This window comes from Coregonus clupeaformis, chromosome 7 (genome assembly GCF_020615455.1).
Source record: "Coregonus clupeaformis isolate EN_2021a chromosome 7, ASM2061545v1, whole genome shotgun sequence".
In the NCBI taxonomy this organism is placed as follows: Eukaryota; Metazoa; Chordata; class Actinopteri; order Salmoniformes; family Salmonidae; genus Coregonus; species Coregonus clupeaformis.
The window spans coordinates 65,698,441-65,715,974 of NC_059198.1; the positions used below are offsets into that span (position 1 = coordinate 65,698,441).

The 17,534-nt window shown below is 43.1% G+C and overlaps 1 protein-coding gene across 1 annotated transcript; it reads right to left on the bottom strand.

The window, feature by feature from the left end:
• Window positions 1–1,573: 1,573 nt before the first annotated feature.
• On the bottom strand, window positions 1,574–16,487 carry LOC121569977 (retinoid-inducible serine carboxypeptidase). The gene is made up of 13 exons (XM_041881376.2): window positions 16,357–16,487; window positions 15,784–15,923; window positions 15,404–15,493; window positions 15,167–15,322; window positions 13,295–13,369; window positions 10,996–11,068; window positions 10,202–10,239; window positions 6,104–6,232; window positions 5,212–5,296; window positions 4,818–4,931; window positions 4,103–4,240; window positions 2,370–2,533; window positions 1,574–1,806 (listed from the first exon to the last, which is right to left on the bottom strand). Exons 1-13 carry the CDS (start codon window positions 16,421–16,423, stop codon window positions 1,744–1,746), a joined length of 1,332 nt encoding a protein of 443 aa, XP_041737310.1. The 5' UTR covers window positions 16,424–16,487; the 3' UTR covers window positions 1,574–1,743.
• Between the last annotated feature and the right edge of the window lie 1,047 nt (window positions 16,488–17,534).

The window sequence follows — 17,534 nt, forward strand, 5'->3', positions numbered from 1 at the left end:
GTCTCTGCCTGTCCCTCAGGGCCAGCGCCAGGACGAGTCAGTTGGACGGGCATTTGATTTCCATAGTGGGGCATTTGCTTTTTTTCCTTCCCTGGACCTCCTATGTGTAAAGACATGTAATTTAACAGTAAACATGTATTACCTTTTAAAATGTGGCATGAACACATCTGATGTCAAACAAATCACTTCATAAAGTAGGTTAGCCTTTATCGTCATGCTTGTGGGACACTTGATATTCTGGATTTCGCCTGACTGTCTATGCGATTAAAAAGGGAAATAAAAAGTATGATGAGTTTTTCGGGGGCGAAGGAAACTGTGTACCGGAGTCCTAGCTAGCTACCAACCAGTGTCACCGCCGCCTCCCGCCTTCTGTGTACCGGTGTCCTAGCTAGCTACCAACCAGTGTCACCGCCGCCTCCCGTCTTCTGTCTACCGGATTCCTAGCTAGCTACCAACCAGTGTCACCGCCGCCTCCCGTCTTCTGTCTACCGGAGTCCTAGCTAGCTACCAACCAGTGTCACCGCCGCCTTCTGTCTACCGGAGTCCTAGCTAGCTACCAACCAGTGTCACCGCCGCCTCCCGTCTTCTGTCTACCTATCGACGTTGTTAACAGAACTGCGAGAAAGCGAGGGCGAAGGTGGGGTTTATCGGTGGTTGGCATCCAACGTTATGGTGCATTACCGCTCCCTACTGAACTGGCTCAACCCCGCCTCCCGCCTGTGTATCAGAGTCCTAGCTTAAAAATGGACCAACAGAAGTACAAAGAGGGGTTCAAAGATGCAGGAACGCCCACATGCAGGAACGCCCCGAACTGCGGGCCGAAATTACACCCTTCTCGCGGAGTGCACCGTTTGCAGTCAATAGGCCTAGAGCTGGAAAGTTTCTGTAGGACATTAGCCTACATTTACTGATAGATTAATCATTTAGCCTACATGGTTACCTAGCAACAATATAATATATACAGTTATTCATCTAGCTAAGTGTTTTGAGTTCCCCCTTCCTGAGGTGGTGACTAATATAGCCTAGAGGCCAATATGCACAAAGAGGTTGGCAAATTGTCTGAAGAGGCCAAAATAAATCTGATCATTCTGGATCCTTTTGACAGGTTGCATATAAATAATGCATTTCCTGGATGAAATAGCTTACTTTTTGAATCATAGGCTACCATCTCAGTTTTCTTGGCACTGTGAAATTGTCTGGAGCGTCATTCAGCAGACGCTCTTATCCCCTCATCTTATAAGATGCTCTTATCTTATAGAATATGTTCTTATTAGCGCTTAGCTAATGTAAAGTAACTGACCATTAAACAATTTGCTTTTTTTAATAGTTACATTTATCACGATAGGACTTTTAGTCCATGTCGCCCGGCTTTAGCACCTCCCCCAAAAAATAATGAATAGCCGATTTATCATGATTTCAAAAGAAGATATAGTCCATGCCGCTCTGTCATTGCTTGTCCATATATGTATATATTCTTAAATTCCATTCCTTACTAGATTTGTGTGTATTGGGTATATGTTGTGACGTTTTTAGATATTACTTGTTAGATATTACTGCACTGTTGGAGCTAGAAGCACAAGCATTTCGCTACACCCGCAATAACATCTGCTAAACACGTGTATGTGACAAATAAAATGTGATTTGATTTATACAAAAATGTAAATTGATCACAATCTGGATTTTTTTCCCCTCATATCGTCCAGCTCTAGCGTGTGTTATGGAGTGTGTGTGTTATGGTGTGTGTCAGTCCTGCTGTGTGATCATCTTCAGCATCTGCAGTGCCATGGGTCCCTGGTCCGAGGGGATCTGATAACAGAGCAATGCATCATGGGAGTGCAAGACAAAAATAATACTAGGGGAGGATCTCAATTGCATACTCCTCCTCGTCTCCTCCTCAAAACCCATTGGATGAGAAAGCCAGGTCCCTCCCCTCTTACCTTCTCCTCCAATGGGTTTTGAGAAGGAGACGAGGAGAGAGGACGTGAAGAGTATACAATTGAGATATTCCCAATGAAACACTATTGGGCCACAATGGCTGCATACTGGGTTTCAATCTTCTGCATCATCTTCCTACTCCAACACTATGGTTGCGTTCCAATAATCTCTCCCTCCCGAAGTGTGCACTCGTTCACTACTCTCCACAAATGTAAAAACATTGGATTGATATAGGCATGGGCTATAGAGGAAGTTTCCATATAGCAGTCATTTTGTTTCAAATCCATGAAGGGAAGTAAACCATGTCCCACTTTGGGAGAAAGGAGAGTTTAGTATTACTGTACCAACTCTGATGATTGTCCCGTTTGAAAAGCTAATAAATATATGTCAAAAATAAAATCCCATTATTGGGACACAAGTTTCGGTTTCCTCACCATGTGTCCAGCCTTGAGGATCCAGTAGAAAGAGAAGTTCTTGTATGTCTTGTAGAAGGCACCGGTTACACCCGGGAAGGCGGGGTCATCCATGGCCGTCCATCTCATTTGGCTGAAGCTCTGGAGCCCCACCCACTTCAACTGCTTCACCCATTGCTCCTGACCTGTGATTGGACAATCAGTGATGAGTAATCAATTGATAATCTGTATGCAATCAACAATCCTCATGTATGAATGTCTATCAGGGACCAATAGTCAATGTATTAATGGTAATATTGGTAAATGGTTGACTGCACTATAGCCAGGGTTGGGGAGTAACGGATGAAATATAACGGACTATGAAAAAACTAACTAATCCGTTCCGAGCTAAAATATTGTAATCAGATTACAGATAGAAACACTAGATCTTATTGGAGGACTTTCAGAAAGGATGTTTGACACCTTTCTGTTTTCTCAACATTGAAAAAAGGCACAAGTTTAAGTTTGTTCCACCTGAGTATGACCACCAATCAGAGATCTCTATGATGACACACCAATCAGAGACCACTATGATGACACACCAAATGATGACCACTAATCAGAGACCACTATGATGACACACCAAATGTGTTTGATGGATCGCGAGAAAAGAGCAGGAATAGGCTTTTGTAGGCTACAGTCCAAGCTATCTTCCAATGGTGCAACTGCTGTCGGCATCCAAAGATTATACAGCCAACTTGGATAAACACTTGGAGGTAAGGATGACAGCAGTGGTGTAGCCTACAGATATCACTTATTAATGATATCTACATAGCGCATTGATGTCAATCAAACTGCTGCTCTGTCATTTAGCTATTTGCGCCATACTGATTGTGGTTGATGTGGATTGCTGTTCACAATTATGGTATTTTAACCCAATAATGTTTGAACTGAAGACGTTTAAGCTGCCTATCAATCATTGTTTTTTTGAGACCAGTGGACAGCCAGTAAAAAAAAAAAAAAGGGATTTTGCAACAGATGCAGTGTGGAACCCAGCCTGTGAAATAACAGTTTGAGGGAGTTCCTCCATTCTAAACTCCTCCTTGGTATATCGGCTCCATACTGTCAAAAAAAAGTTTCATTAAGAAGACCATGAGTGCTAATCTAATTCGTGCATATTGCACCTTTTAAAAATAAATGTAAAATATTTAAATGTAAATTGTTTTTTTTTTTAGTTTAAAAACTATATATTTCCATAGGCCTAACGGACGTGCTCAAACTCGCACACTTTTGATAGATAATTCGCAGATGTTTAAGTCTATATATCAAAGTGTCACCAACAAAAACGTAAACAAAAGGCCATACATTTGTCACATGCAAATATCACTATTCTGAAGTGCTCAAAGCATGCCATTCCATGAGAGCAGCATTTATTTTTCAACTCGAAGCAATAGCAAGCAGTCCTCCATAGCCCCGTTTAAATAGCTGGTTCTAACATGCATCCTCAGTTCTGATCTTGTCCACATTCTGATTGTGCCCACATTTTTAGGCAGGTGTAGATGATTAAAGACGCAGCGTCTGCATCACTCTCCACCACATAGCCTCAAGCTGCTAGTAACTAACTGATTACATTTAGAAAGTAACCTACCCAGCTCTGACTATACCTACCCAGTCTACACTGTTTTGGCTTCAACTGATTTCACTACAAAATGTAAGTGTTGAAAGCTGATTCTGTGCCCAGCCTGTAAACAACTGTAGCTAGGGGATTCACTGACCCATGGTGTCCACTATGAGGTCTAGCTGTCCGTTGTAGACGGTGACGTTGACCCCAGCATCCAACAGCTGATCCACCACGTCCACCACTGGTTTCATGAAGTCACCTGACATGCTGCTGAACACTGCCTCAGCCTGACCTAGAGGGGGGAGAGAGACGGGGGTAAGAGGGAGAAAGAGAGAAGGGTGAGAGATTGAGAAGTGGAGAGGGAGATTAAAAGAGAGAGATAGACGAGAGTGAGGTCAGAGAGGAGAGAAAAGGGGTGAGAGTGTGGAGGGCACATTTATTTTTAAAAAAAGGTGCAATATGCAGAAACCGCTCCGCCATTTCCTGGTTGCTATTTATTTTTTTATAGTTTGCCTAATTTCAGTTTGTGACAAAACAAGCAGTCATTGTGTAGAGAATCCTTGTACGATCTTAACCGCTGTGAAATAGATTTTCTATAACCAAAAACAATGTATTTTCAGCTGTTTGAAGCTGGTGTACAAAACCGAAGGTAAGACGCAAAAACGAAATTTCAGAAACGGAAAGCATAGAGATGACGCACATAGAACAGATCTACCGCTTCTTAGACTTGCTTTCAATGAGAATGACAGATTTATAACACACGCCTATGTGAATTTGGTCAGGTTGCCCAGAAAGTGACATATTGCAGCTTTAAAACAAAGAAGCACTTTTTAAATGAATCAATTTTTGACCCAGTAGCAGTGTCTTACCTCCCCAGGTGACGTTCTGAGGGATGATTCCCAGCTTCTTCCTGATTGGCCCGTTCATCAACTGGCTCAGTGATTGGCGGTGGAGGGGGCGAATGTGGCGGCGCATCAGCAGGGCTGTGGGAGGGACCACGGAAAGTACACCAACAAACAGGAAGTGATGGTGTAATCTTAGGAATGTATTTTTCAGGCTAGTAAGGACCATTTTTTCCACAGACAGTATATTTGTAACAAAACTTTTTACCTGTGTTTTAAATATTGTATGACATCACATTTTATGTATGTTTCTGCATATATGTACCAGGATGTTCAAATAAACCTTAACCTAATTATAATTAGAAAGACATTTCACCCCATTGTTTTCTTGTTTAAAGACTGATCTGAAAAGGCATCTTACAGAGGTATCCTTCTCCAGCCACGGAGGTCATCTTCTCATCAGGTTCCTGGGTGAGGATGTTGTAGAAGTTGACTCCATTTGAGTTCTGAAATCAGACAGGAGCTGAAAGGATGCTCTGATGACCATGGCATTCACACAAACACACACCACCCTCAGTGATTCATACATTTACATTTTACATTTTCGTCATTTAGCAGACGCTCTTATCCAGAGCGACTTACAAATTGTCATCACAGTCGTATTGGCACTGAAAGGTATAGATAGTTAGACATAGAGCTGGTGCTAAACTGTAACATCCTGCTTAGTGACCAATAAAGGAGCTGCTATGGAAGGAGAAGGGATGCTATTGGTGCCAGAAGCAGACTCAGTCAAGACAGCCAATAGGCTACAGATGGGGACATGCATGGCCGTTCAATAGTTACATTTGGTGCATTACACCCCCCCCCCTTCCCCTGTACTGCTGTTTGGAAGCAGGTTGAGACTAGGTGAGCCATGCATTGAGTCTGGATTTTGAAAACCTTAAGAAATGTTTTGTGAATCCAGACCCTGCAACTTTGGTATTAGGTAAGAGAATGCCACAAGGCTGGCTTGAGCAATGAACGGAAACGATGTGCAACAACTAGACAAACAGAGACACAGCCTGAGAGAAAGTCTGTTTGGGCCATCCAGACAGATCTGGGACCAGGCAACTAGAGACAGATCTGGGACCAGGCAACTAGAGACAGATCTGGGACCAGGCAACACACAAACACCCACCACTGACCTGTTCCACGATACTCTCAGTGATTCACACCAACACACAATACTGACATGTTCCACAACACTCAGTGATTCACACCAACACACAATACTGACATGTTCCACAACACTCAGTGATTCACACAATACTGACCTGTTCCACGACACTCTCAGTGACAGACCAGAGCTCTGTGGCCTTTAGGTACTGCCCCTGATCCACTGCCTGCTTCACCGCCTCCGCTGCACTGTTCACCTCCCCCAGGCCGTAGTCATCTAGCAGGGACTGAAGAATGGAGGACAATGGGGAGACGGTCAGAGAACAACTACATTACCCAACATACATCACTGTTCACCTCCCCCAGGCCTTAAGGCATCTAGCAGGGGGCGCATTCAAGTGGATCACTTTTGTCAAGTCAGTGACCATCGTTGATCACTGCCTTTCAAAGTGTGTGTTGTGCATTATGGGGATTAAGAAAAATCGATTTACGCCTACATGTCAACTGCATGAACTTTACAACAAAATCATGTGATCAAAGGTCATGAAGTTTTGACTGCAAGTTTTCACCAATTTCATCCTGCAGCCATTTCCTCCATTGTGGAAGGCTCTATTGTCAACCAATCATTAGGGTGTTTTTGTTTGACCTACGCGAACGTGACCAAAGACCTGACGGAAACAGGAACCAACTTTAACGCGATTCATGTATTCAGTGGGTATACAAATTAATGTGATATTTGAGGCTCTCAATAATTGATTGTACAATCTACACACATATGATTTCAGTTTGTGAGGGTGTGATATGGGGGTTGTTTATTTTAACATTATAAAGAAAAACTTGTATGAACAATGGCAACATTGCCATGTTGATCTGAGCCTTGCGATTGGAAAACCACATTAGTGAGTGGCGCAGTGGTCTAAGGCACTGCATCGCAGTGCTAACTGTGCCACTAGAGATCCTGGTTCGAATGCAGGCTCTGTCGCAGCCGGCCGTGACCGGGAGACTCATGGGCGGCGCACAATTGGCCCAGCGTCGTCCAGGGTAGGGGAGGGAATGGCCGGCAGGGATGTAGCTCAGTTGATAGAGCATGGCGTTTGCAATGCCAGGGTTGTGGGTTCGATTTCCACGGGGGGCCAGTATAAAAAATTAATAAAAGATGTATTCACTAACTGTAAGTCGCTCTGGATAAGAGCGTCTGCTAAATGACTAAAATGTAAAATGTAGTGTCCGACTTGTCTGTTGCAGATGCACCTCACCAGACTTGTCTAGTCAATTGCTTTAGCCTTACCACTCAAACGCGCCCAGGGACTGCAGTGTGGAGGCAATGGGGACACAGTCAGAGAACTACACTGCCCAACATGCATCATTGTTTACTGTTCACCTCCCCCGCGCTGTTGTCATCAAGCAGGGGGCTTGTTTGACATTACAGGCGACTGCAAACTGACTGACCTACAAATCACCTTGCATCATATAACTACTCATTATTATTAGTAGATCAGTCAGTCACAAATTACCCATGATGCATCACGGTTTTGATGCTCTCGAACACGGCCAGGGACTGGAAGGTGGAAGGTAATGTGGAGACAGTCAGAAAAAAACTACACTACCCAACATGCAATGTTCACCTCCCCCATGCCGTAGTCATCTAGTGGAGGGCAATGGGTAAGATAGTAAGAGAACTACACTACCCAAAATGCTAACAGGGATTGGAGAGTGGAGGGCAATGGGAGACAGTCCCGTGTGGCTCAGTTGGTAGAGCGTTGCACTTGCAACGCCAGGGTTGTGGGTTCGATTCCCACGGGGGACCAGTACCAACAAATATGAAAATGTATGCACTTACTACTGTAAGCTGGGACCGAGAGAATGAAAAACAGCTTCTATCTCAAGGCCATCAGACTGTTAAATAGCCATCACTAGCACATTACAGGCTGCTGCTGCCTACTGAAATCACTGGCCACTTTAAGAAATGGAACACTAGTCACTTTAATAATGTTTACATATCTTGCACTATTCATCTCATATGTACAGTGAAGGAAAAAAGTATTTGATCCCCTGCTGATTTTGTAAGTTTGCCCACTGACAAAGAAATGATCAGTCTAAAATGTTAAATGTTAGGTTTATTTGAACAGTGAGAGACATAATAAAAACTAAAACATCCAGAAAAACGCTTGTCAAAAATGTTATAAATTGATTTGTATTTTAATGAGGGAAATAAGTATTTGACCCCCTCTCAATCAGAAAGATTTCTGGCTCCCAGGTGTCTTTTATACAGGTAATGATCTGAGATTAGGAGCACACTCTTAAAGGGAGTGCTCCTAATCTCAGCTTGTTACCTGTATAAAAAGACACCTGTCCACAGAAGCAATCAATCAATCAGATTCCAAACTCTCCACCATGGCCAAGACCAGAGAGCTCTCCAAGGATGTCAGGGACAAGACTGTAGACCTACACAAAGCTGGAATGGGCTACAAGACCATCGCCAAGCAGCTTGGTGAGAAGGTGACAGTTGGTGCGATTATTCACAAATGGAAGAAACACAAATGAACTGTCAATCTCCCTCGGCCTGGGACTCCATGCAAAATCTCACCTCATGGAGTTGCAATGATCCTGAGAACGGTGAGGAATCAGCCCAGAACTACACGGGAGGATCTTGTCAATGATCTCAAGGCAGCTGGGACCATAGTCACCAAGAAAACTATTGCTAACACACTACGCCGTGAAGGACTGAAATCCTGCAGCGCCCACAAGGTCCCCCTGCTCAAGAAAGCACATATACAGGGCCATCTGAAGTTTGCCAATGAACATCTGAATGATTCAGAGGAGAACTGGGTGGAAGTGTTGTGGTCAGATGAGACCAAAATCGAGCTCTTTGGCATCAACTCAACTCACAGTGTTTGGAGGAGGAGGAATGCTGCCTATGACCCCAAGAACACCATCCCCACCGTCAAACATGGAGGTGGAAACATTATGCTTTGGGGGTGTTTTTCTGCTAAGGGGACAGGACAACTTCACCGTATCAAAGGGACGATGGACGGGGCCATGTACCATCAAATCTTGGGTGAGAACCTCCTTCCCTCAGCCAGGGCATTGAAAATGGATCGTGGATAGGTATTCCAGCATGACAATGACCCAAAACACACGGCCAAGGAAACAAAGGAGTGGCTCAAGAAGAAGCACATTAAGGTCCTGGAGTGGCCTAGCCAGTCTCCAGACCTTAATCCCATAGAAAATCTGTGGAGGGAGCTAAAGGTTCAAGTTGCCAAACGTCAGCCTCGAAACCTTAATGACTTGGAGAAGATCTGAAAAGAGGAGTGGAACAAAATCCCTCCTGAGATGTGTGCAAACCTGGTGGCCAACTACAAGAAACGTCTGACTTCTGATTGCCAACAAGGGTTTTGCTACCAAGTACTAAGTCATGTTTTGCAGAGGGGTCAAATACTTATTTCCCTCATTAAAATGCAAATCAATTTATAACATTTTTGACATGCGTTTTTTTGGATTTTTTTGTTGTTATTCTGTCTCTCACTGTTCAAATAAACCTACCATTAAAATTATAGACTGATCATGTCTTTGTCAGTGGGCAAACGTACAAAATCAGCAGGGGATCAAATACTTTTTTCCCCCTCACTGTATATACTGTATTCTACTGTATCTTAGTCCATGCCGCTCTGTCATTGCTTGTCCATATATGTATATATTCTTAAATCCCATTCCTTACTAGTTTTGTGTGTATTGGGTATATGCTGTGAAATTGTTAGATATTACTACACTGTCGGAGCTAGAAGCACAAGCATTTCGCTACACCCGCAATAACATCTGCTAAACACGTGTATGTGACAAATACAATTTGATAAGAGCATCTGCTAAATGACTATAATGTAAATGTAAAACTACAATCCCCAGCATGCCTAGGTACCAAAACATTTTTACATTTTAGTCATTTAGCAGACGCTCTTATCCAGAGCGACTTACAGTTAGTGAGTGCATACATTTTCATTTTCATACTGGCCCCCCGTGGGAAACGAACCCACAACCCTGGCGTTGCAAGCGCCATGCTCTACCAACTGAGCTACAGGGGACTACAAAACAAGCTCCATTTTGTATTCTCCAGACTTTAAAACCACCCAGTCTGCAGAAAGAACCGCATAGAATGCAAAATCCATCACATCTTCCAAAACAAAGCAAATGTGTCTGTAAAATAAATTTAAAAAAAACATGGAAAACACATTTTACTCGTCTGTGTGTGTGAGACTCACCGTGGTGTAAAGATAAGGTCCCCAGGTCATAACAGAGTCTGCAGAGAAACAGAGGAGAATAACGTTTGCGGTTCATTAGGCACCGAATGGGACAAAACCCCAATGAAAAAGGGAGGGACTATCTGGACTTGTCCAATACAGTGTGCAATACTGGAAACTACCCAGGATTATACAGTCAGTAGGGAACACACTGGTTAGCTAGCCAGGGGTGGAACCAAGCAGAAGCAAATGGGCTGAAACCGAGAGGGACATACCTGAACTTCTCCAATAAAGAAATGCTTGTTTACGTTACAAAACAGTTTGCTACGGTGTGCACTTATGAACACACCCCTGGTGACTTTGCATGAGGGGGGGTTGTTGGAACAGTACAACAACCCCCTCATGCATGAAGCTGTGGCTGCACTGAGCCATCCAGACAAGGTTTTACAAGAGGAGAAAACTGCAGCGGTAGGTAAACCTGTTTGTTCAGTCAGTCATGTGACCACACAGGGAACAACAGCTGTGTACCAAATGGCACCCTATTCCCTTTAGAACACTATGGTTGACCAGGGCCCCATAGGGATCTTGTTGTAAGTAGTGCACTATATAGGGAATAGGGTGCCATTTGGGATACAGACAGTCTTTAGTGAACCTGAACTGTTTAAGGGTTAGAGAGGGGTTAGAGTAGACTTTTGGTCCAATAAAAAGAGTTGTAAAGAGTGTTCTGACTTTTAAAGAGCTGTTTACTGAATGTTTTATGAGTTCATGTTCTAACTGGATGTTCTGATGTTCTGTGCTCTGAGGTAAATACTGACCCAGTGGAGAGATCCAAGAGTCCCCCAGAGCCACTCCAGCAAAGTTACATTTCACGGTTCCTTTTTCTACAGCCTATAGAGAGACATATGTTAGAATAGCAGACTCAATTCATATGAGAGAGCGCCATGTCATTACTAGTCATTAACATGCCATTACTAGAAGTCATATTACAACTGGTACCAGCACTAATTTTATCCCATTATTATTATTATTTATTGTAATTGCTGTTAATATTATTACCACTAATAACATAATTATATTTGCTTTATCACTAACAGTCTAGTATATTCCCATCTTATTTGACCATCGTTGTAATGTGTCTACTTTGACAATGGAAGGGTTTTACTTTTGTGGTGACGAGAGCCCATGAAGTGAAGTCACCCTCAGTTGGTGGTGATGAAGAACAGAGTACCACATTCCAGGCCAAGATTTACAGTTTTGTATTTGACGGCGCCCCCTTCAAGGCCATCACAAGACAAACGAAACAGCTCTACCTTTACGACTCTGAATGGCCTGAGGAGGTCAGAGGACAGTCAGTCAGCAGGACGCCTTGTGATCTGGTTACTGGAGAAACGACCAGCCAGGCTTGAGAGCCAAGAGATGTGTATTGATAGAGAGAAAGTCAGGGGACTTTTTCTTCCCATTTTTAATAAAAGAGAAAATGGCGCCAATAGCGCGAAATGAAACACGTTTGCTTAAACACTGTATTAAACTGAAGGACATGTTGATATAACTTGAAGCAATGTGATATTTCTCTTCTGATCCTCCTATGGTCATAAAATAAGCATAACGGGCATTTTGCTGTAACATGAATGTACGCACTTTTACACAACGAGTGTTGGGTACCTACAGGCTACGTATTTCATGTCAGAGATTATGAAACTTCTGTACAAGAAAAATATGTTGTGGACACTTACGAGGAAATCTCAGGTTTATCCTCATATTAACTTTAATTTTTGGGGGTTCTCAGAATCAACGGGGCGCTTCCGTGCCACGCTGTCAAAGCTACTAGAACCCGCCCTCTGAGTATCCCTATAAATTACAGGACCTGCTAACAGACGTCAGATCAAGTTCCTTCGAGGCAAGGCCACGCCCGTTGAACGAATGAGCCCATGTTTCTATCACGCATCATGCATTTGACATAGACCGACAGGGAGGGACTACCCATCTTGCGTCTTGTAGTGTTATTCTAGTGACAGCATAGTGACTATATATCTTAACATATGCTATTGTATGGTATGTATTGTAGTGATTACTTCATCCTAGTCATGTTTTAGCTCTGTAATTCATCTCTGCTGCATCTGTTATCTTCATGTCTTACATACTAGTTCTTCATGTGTTTCATGCTGCAACTTAATGCTGTGGTGAATGCTCGCACATTCAGGTGTTAGCTGAGATCTTTGCTTTTTATCTGCACACAGTATTGCATTATGGAATGGCTGCCGATATTGCTTTTATGGGAGCACGTGCATGCTTAGGCTCTGTATTCATCACCTTGCCAAGGCGATGCTTGTGCTAATTCATGTTGTTAGGTCTGTATCATCTGCACATAGTCGTTATGGCATGGCAGCATTATTACCAAGACAAGCCATTATTGCCATTACCAAGAGCACGGTGAGGTCGTGGTGACAGAGGCCAACACTAGCACCCCTTCCACAGCATCTGCTGGAGCGTCGCAGTACGATTGCCAACTGGTTCATATTACCCGGCTAATGATAACTATTGATAGAGTTAATTCAAGGATCTCCAATCCAACCCTTAAATGGTATCAGATTAATTTGGATAGGATAAGCAAGTTAATAAAATCAGATCAATTAATTATTACAGTAAATAAAATCAGCAAAATCTTGAATATCCCAAGCCAAAAGTCATAACACTTCAAATGTCAATAAAGTATATTGAATTGAGAGAGACAGAAACAGCCAAAAAGACACAGGAACCCATGGTACAGTGCTGACCAGTGTGGGTAGAGATTTGAGGAAGTAGGCCCCAACTTAGCACCAGTCATTAGTTCCTCTCTACGTCATGCATAGCTCAACACACGACAGTGAATCTTAAGTCTTTCGTTTGAAAACCCTGTTCCATTACCGAGTCAGACACCATTGATCTACCAGTTTTTCCATGCATGGTTCCTATTCACTTACATACCAAGTACTATAACTGTAAAAGGTTTCCCACAGCAGAGACAGGACAGTAGGTTTGTACCCTATTCCCTTGACAGTGCACTACTTTTGACCAGGGCCCGTATACACTATATAGTGAGAACAGGATGCCATTGGGGACGTAATTTGTGCCTACCTTAGAGAGTTCGAGTGAGATCGCGGCAGCCATCTTCCCTCCATAGGACTCAGAGAATATGTAGAAGGGCACACTCTAGAGAAGACAAAATGAACAATAGGTTCACATTTTTTAAAAATGCATTGAGAAGTTTGAGCCATAGGTGCCGTTTTCCAATACTTTTAAATACATCCTTCTTTCCTTCCCTCCCTCCCTAAAGGAGACTCCTGGGGTGCGTTCAGTTTGGTTAAACATTTGCGTGACGGTTTGTACCGAATGACAAGTTTAACCAAAACGGAGTGCACTGCTCTTCAACAGCCTGTGAGGTACGTTTTCTCCCGTTTGGTGGGTGTGGCCTGATCAATATGGGTGTGACCATTTGAAATCACAAAACTTGTGCAGCATACACCATACACAGCGGTTAAAGCAAGAAAAAAATTATACTCGCATGAATATAACTTAAAGGGAGACTGCACTTCCTGATTCGGCCGCGTTTTAAATTTGGTTCATTAAGATATGCTAGCAGCCATGACTGAATTCAAACGCAAATTGGTTTCAGGATGTGGTTTGATGCGGGTGTCGTGCGTGTTCGCAGGTGGGAAGAGTTAGCCAAATGATTTGGCCAATGTGAGGCAAAGTTGGTTTGACAGGGTTCGTACAGACAGTGGCAATTCAATGACTTTTTCCAAGTACTTTTTCAAGCACTAATATCTATTTTCAAGGACCATCAATTTATAATAGTTGATATTATGCACCTGTTTCTAGTTGCCACCAGATGGCAGTATATCGCCACAACCTAATGGAAAAAAATAACTTAATATTCATCACTACCTGACAAGTTCTACTCAATAATACGTTGTTTCACTAATTATTTACTACATACATGAGAGGTGAGTCAGTACTGATGATTTAGTCATTTCAGTAGTGATGAGCAGAGTTTTGGGACATGCCTACTGGTGAATAACATTTCCTATTTGCATTACTACACAATTCCAGCTTAATGACTGTGTTACTACGAAAAAGCATCTTGCTTCCGACTGGCAGCTCCCAGTCGGGAGAAAGAGGGGCTGGCTGTGTGAGGAAAACGGTATGTGAACGGCCATCAGAATGGCAGGAGCAAGGCTGACGCTTGATAAAGCGGAATATCGCGGGCGCCCCGTGAATGAGGCGATTGGTTCTGGAGGTTGTTGCAGAGAAAAAGTCACATGTAGAAGTGGCGTCAGCGCAGTCTTTCCCCCTTCATGGGTCTCTTCAGGGCCGATTCTCTCATGCTCACAATGTCAAAGTCTGACACATTTTTTGCTCCTTACACAGTGCGTGTTGGTTGGGTCCAGTGATGTAGTGGTAAAAAAAAAAGGTGGGTAAACTATACTGAACAAAAATATAAAACGCAACATGTAATGTGTTGGTCCCATGTTTCATGAGCTGAAATAAAAGATCTCAGAAATGTTCCATACGCACAAAAAAGCAGGATTAAATCTAAATTTGCCCGGCATTTTAGCTATTGATGTCACGTTTGGCAGCACCTAATCAGTCAGTTCTGTACCTGCCTGGCTGAGTGGGTGTAATGAGCAAGCTCGCCTAGCAACCACAGCGCAAAACACGTAAGGAAATAAAAGTTGGTAGTCTGCCTGGAAATTAATCCCCCCCCCTCCCCAATTTGTTTTATTATATTTTGTTTTTACTCAAACCTCCCACGTCACCCATATGAAGGAAATCCGTTGCAGTGACGAGAACTTTAACACCTGCCATACACAATCTACCTCTGTGCCACCATAAATCACACCGTTCTTCAACTGGTCGTCCTGTACACTATCGTTTCCACTGAATTAAAAGTTGAACACCATTCTGAACTCACTTCTGGTGATCCAAACTGTGTGAAGCTGAACCCACCTGGAACTCTTCCTTCTTGTTGAAGAAGTGTTTGAGCAGCACCAGCATGTCGGAGGCGACAGTAGCCACGTCAGTAGCGAAGGCCTTGTCTGTGTCCGTGTAGCTGAAGCCTGTTCCTACCGGGTTATCAACAAACAATACACTCGAGTACTGGACCTGCAGGGGCAAAACAAACACACACACCTTAAACACTGACATCCAGTTTTCATTGATGAGCCGTGTGTGTGTGAGGTTTACCCAGGAGGTTTTCCTAGGCCCAAGGTCTCTGTCCAGGGGTCCGATCTCTTCAAAGTTCCCAAAGCCACAGCCTGATCCTCCAGGGCCGCCCTGGAATGGAGAGACACATACCATTATTAGAGATGCATCATCTATCCATCCCTTCCCCCCCCCTGTAAGAGTCAAGATACATCAGCATCCATCCATCTATCCTAGATAGGTAAGACAGTGGTATAGTGTTTGGCACAGGAGGCTGCTGACGGGAGGACGGCTCATAATAATGGCCAGAAAGGAGTTATCGTTAGCCTGCCCTCCCCAATTAAGGTGCCACCAACCTCCTGTGGTGTAAGGTTACCCACTTGTAGATAGGTAAGAGAGTAGTGTAGTGTAAGGTTACTCACCTGCAGCCACATCACGAGAGGCAGCTGGGAGTAGCTGGCGGACGGGCTGTCAGCGTTGTAGAGCCACCAGAACATATGTGCCCCCTCGCGCACGTCAACATAGCCCCAGGATTCTTTAGATTGTAAGGGATTCGAGAACGCTGCATACAAGAGTTGAGATTTGGAGACATTGAAACGGCGTTATTAAAAATTCTGCGATTGGTCTTAAATGCAGTCCAATGACAAAATCCCCACCCCTGACTGCTTGCAGCAGATGTTGTGGAATAGCGCTATGGGGGGTTTCTGATCCCAGGAAAACGTCAACATTGTAGCTAGCCAACGTTTGCTTTCACATTTATCAGGAAGCAAGATTTGCAGACATGAAACCCGAGCAAGCAAAGCAAATGTGTGGATTTGATCAATTTGATTGCTGGAGCCTGAGTCACCGTACTTAGCGGACTAAACTCTGGAGTCACCGTCGTGATTTCAAGCATGCTTGGATGTCGGCGCAGTTAGTATTCAAATAGGAATTTAAAACAGTTATTGAAACACCAATATATCAGACACAATCACTTCACATAGCTAACTACTTACCTGTATCAATTGCCACGATAAGCAGCAACACAACGCTGCAAGCGCTTGTTTTTGTCAAGCCCATCATCCCGACTTGTTCACAAGAACTTCACAAAGCGACACTTCCCTTCACACGATTGTCTCATGTCAGACTTTAGTCACATGACTGACCTAATCCTCAGATGACCAGAGCATGGAAAATAGGCCTTTAGAGCCAATCAATGAGCATTGTGGAGCTAGCCACGCCCACCCTCCACCTTGAATTGTGTCAAAATAAAAGTCCAGGGCAAAATGTCCTGTGAATTTTCCATATTAAAAGACACGGAACACGGGAGAGGTATAAACAGAAGACTGACCAAGAAAAATACATTTATTTATCAAGTTATAAGAACGCAGTCATGGTCTTATACTTCTGCCGGAGGTCAAGAGGGAATCAAATTAATTAATCAATCAATAAATCCCCCAAATCATGTGAAGAGTGAGCAATCTTGAGCAGTCAGAGTGAGCAGTCTTGAGCAGTCAGAGTGAGCAGTCTTGACTCGTGACCTGAAGGAATGAGATGTCATCTATTTCTTTGCAGTCTTACTTTAATGCCTTATTGCAAACAAGATGTTTTGGAATATTTGTATTCTGTACAGGCTTCATTCTTTTCACTCTGTCATTTAGCTTAGTATTGTGGAGTAACTACAATGGTGTTGATCCATCCTCAATTTTCTCCTATAACAGCCATTAAACTCTGTAACGTTTTTAAATTCATCAACATCCGGCTACGGCTTCTAGTCAGAGCGTTTTTATTTATTTTTATTTTATTTATTTATTTCACCTTTATTTAACCAGGTAAACCAGTTGAGAACAAGTTCTCATTTACAACTGCGACCTGGCCAAGATAAAGCAAAGCAGTGCGATAAAAACAACAACACAGAGTTACATATGGGGTAAAACAAAACAAAGTCAAAAATACAACAGAAATACATATATATACAGTGTGTGCAAATGTAGCAAGTTATGGAGGTAAGGCAATAAATAGGCTATAGTGCAAAATAATTACAATTAGTATTAACACTTGAATGATAGATGTGCAAGAGATGATGTGCAAATAGAGATACTGGGGTACAAATGAGCAAAATAAATAACAATATAGGGATGAGGTAGTTGGGCGGGCTAATTTCAGATGGGCTGTGTACAGGTGCAGTGATCGG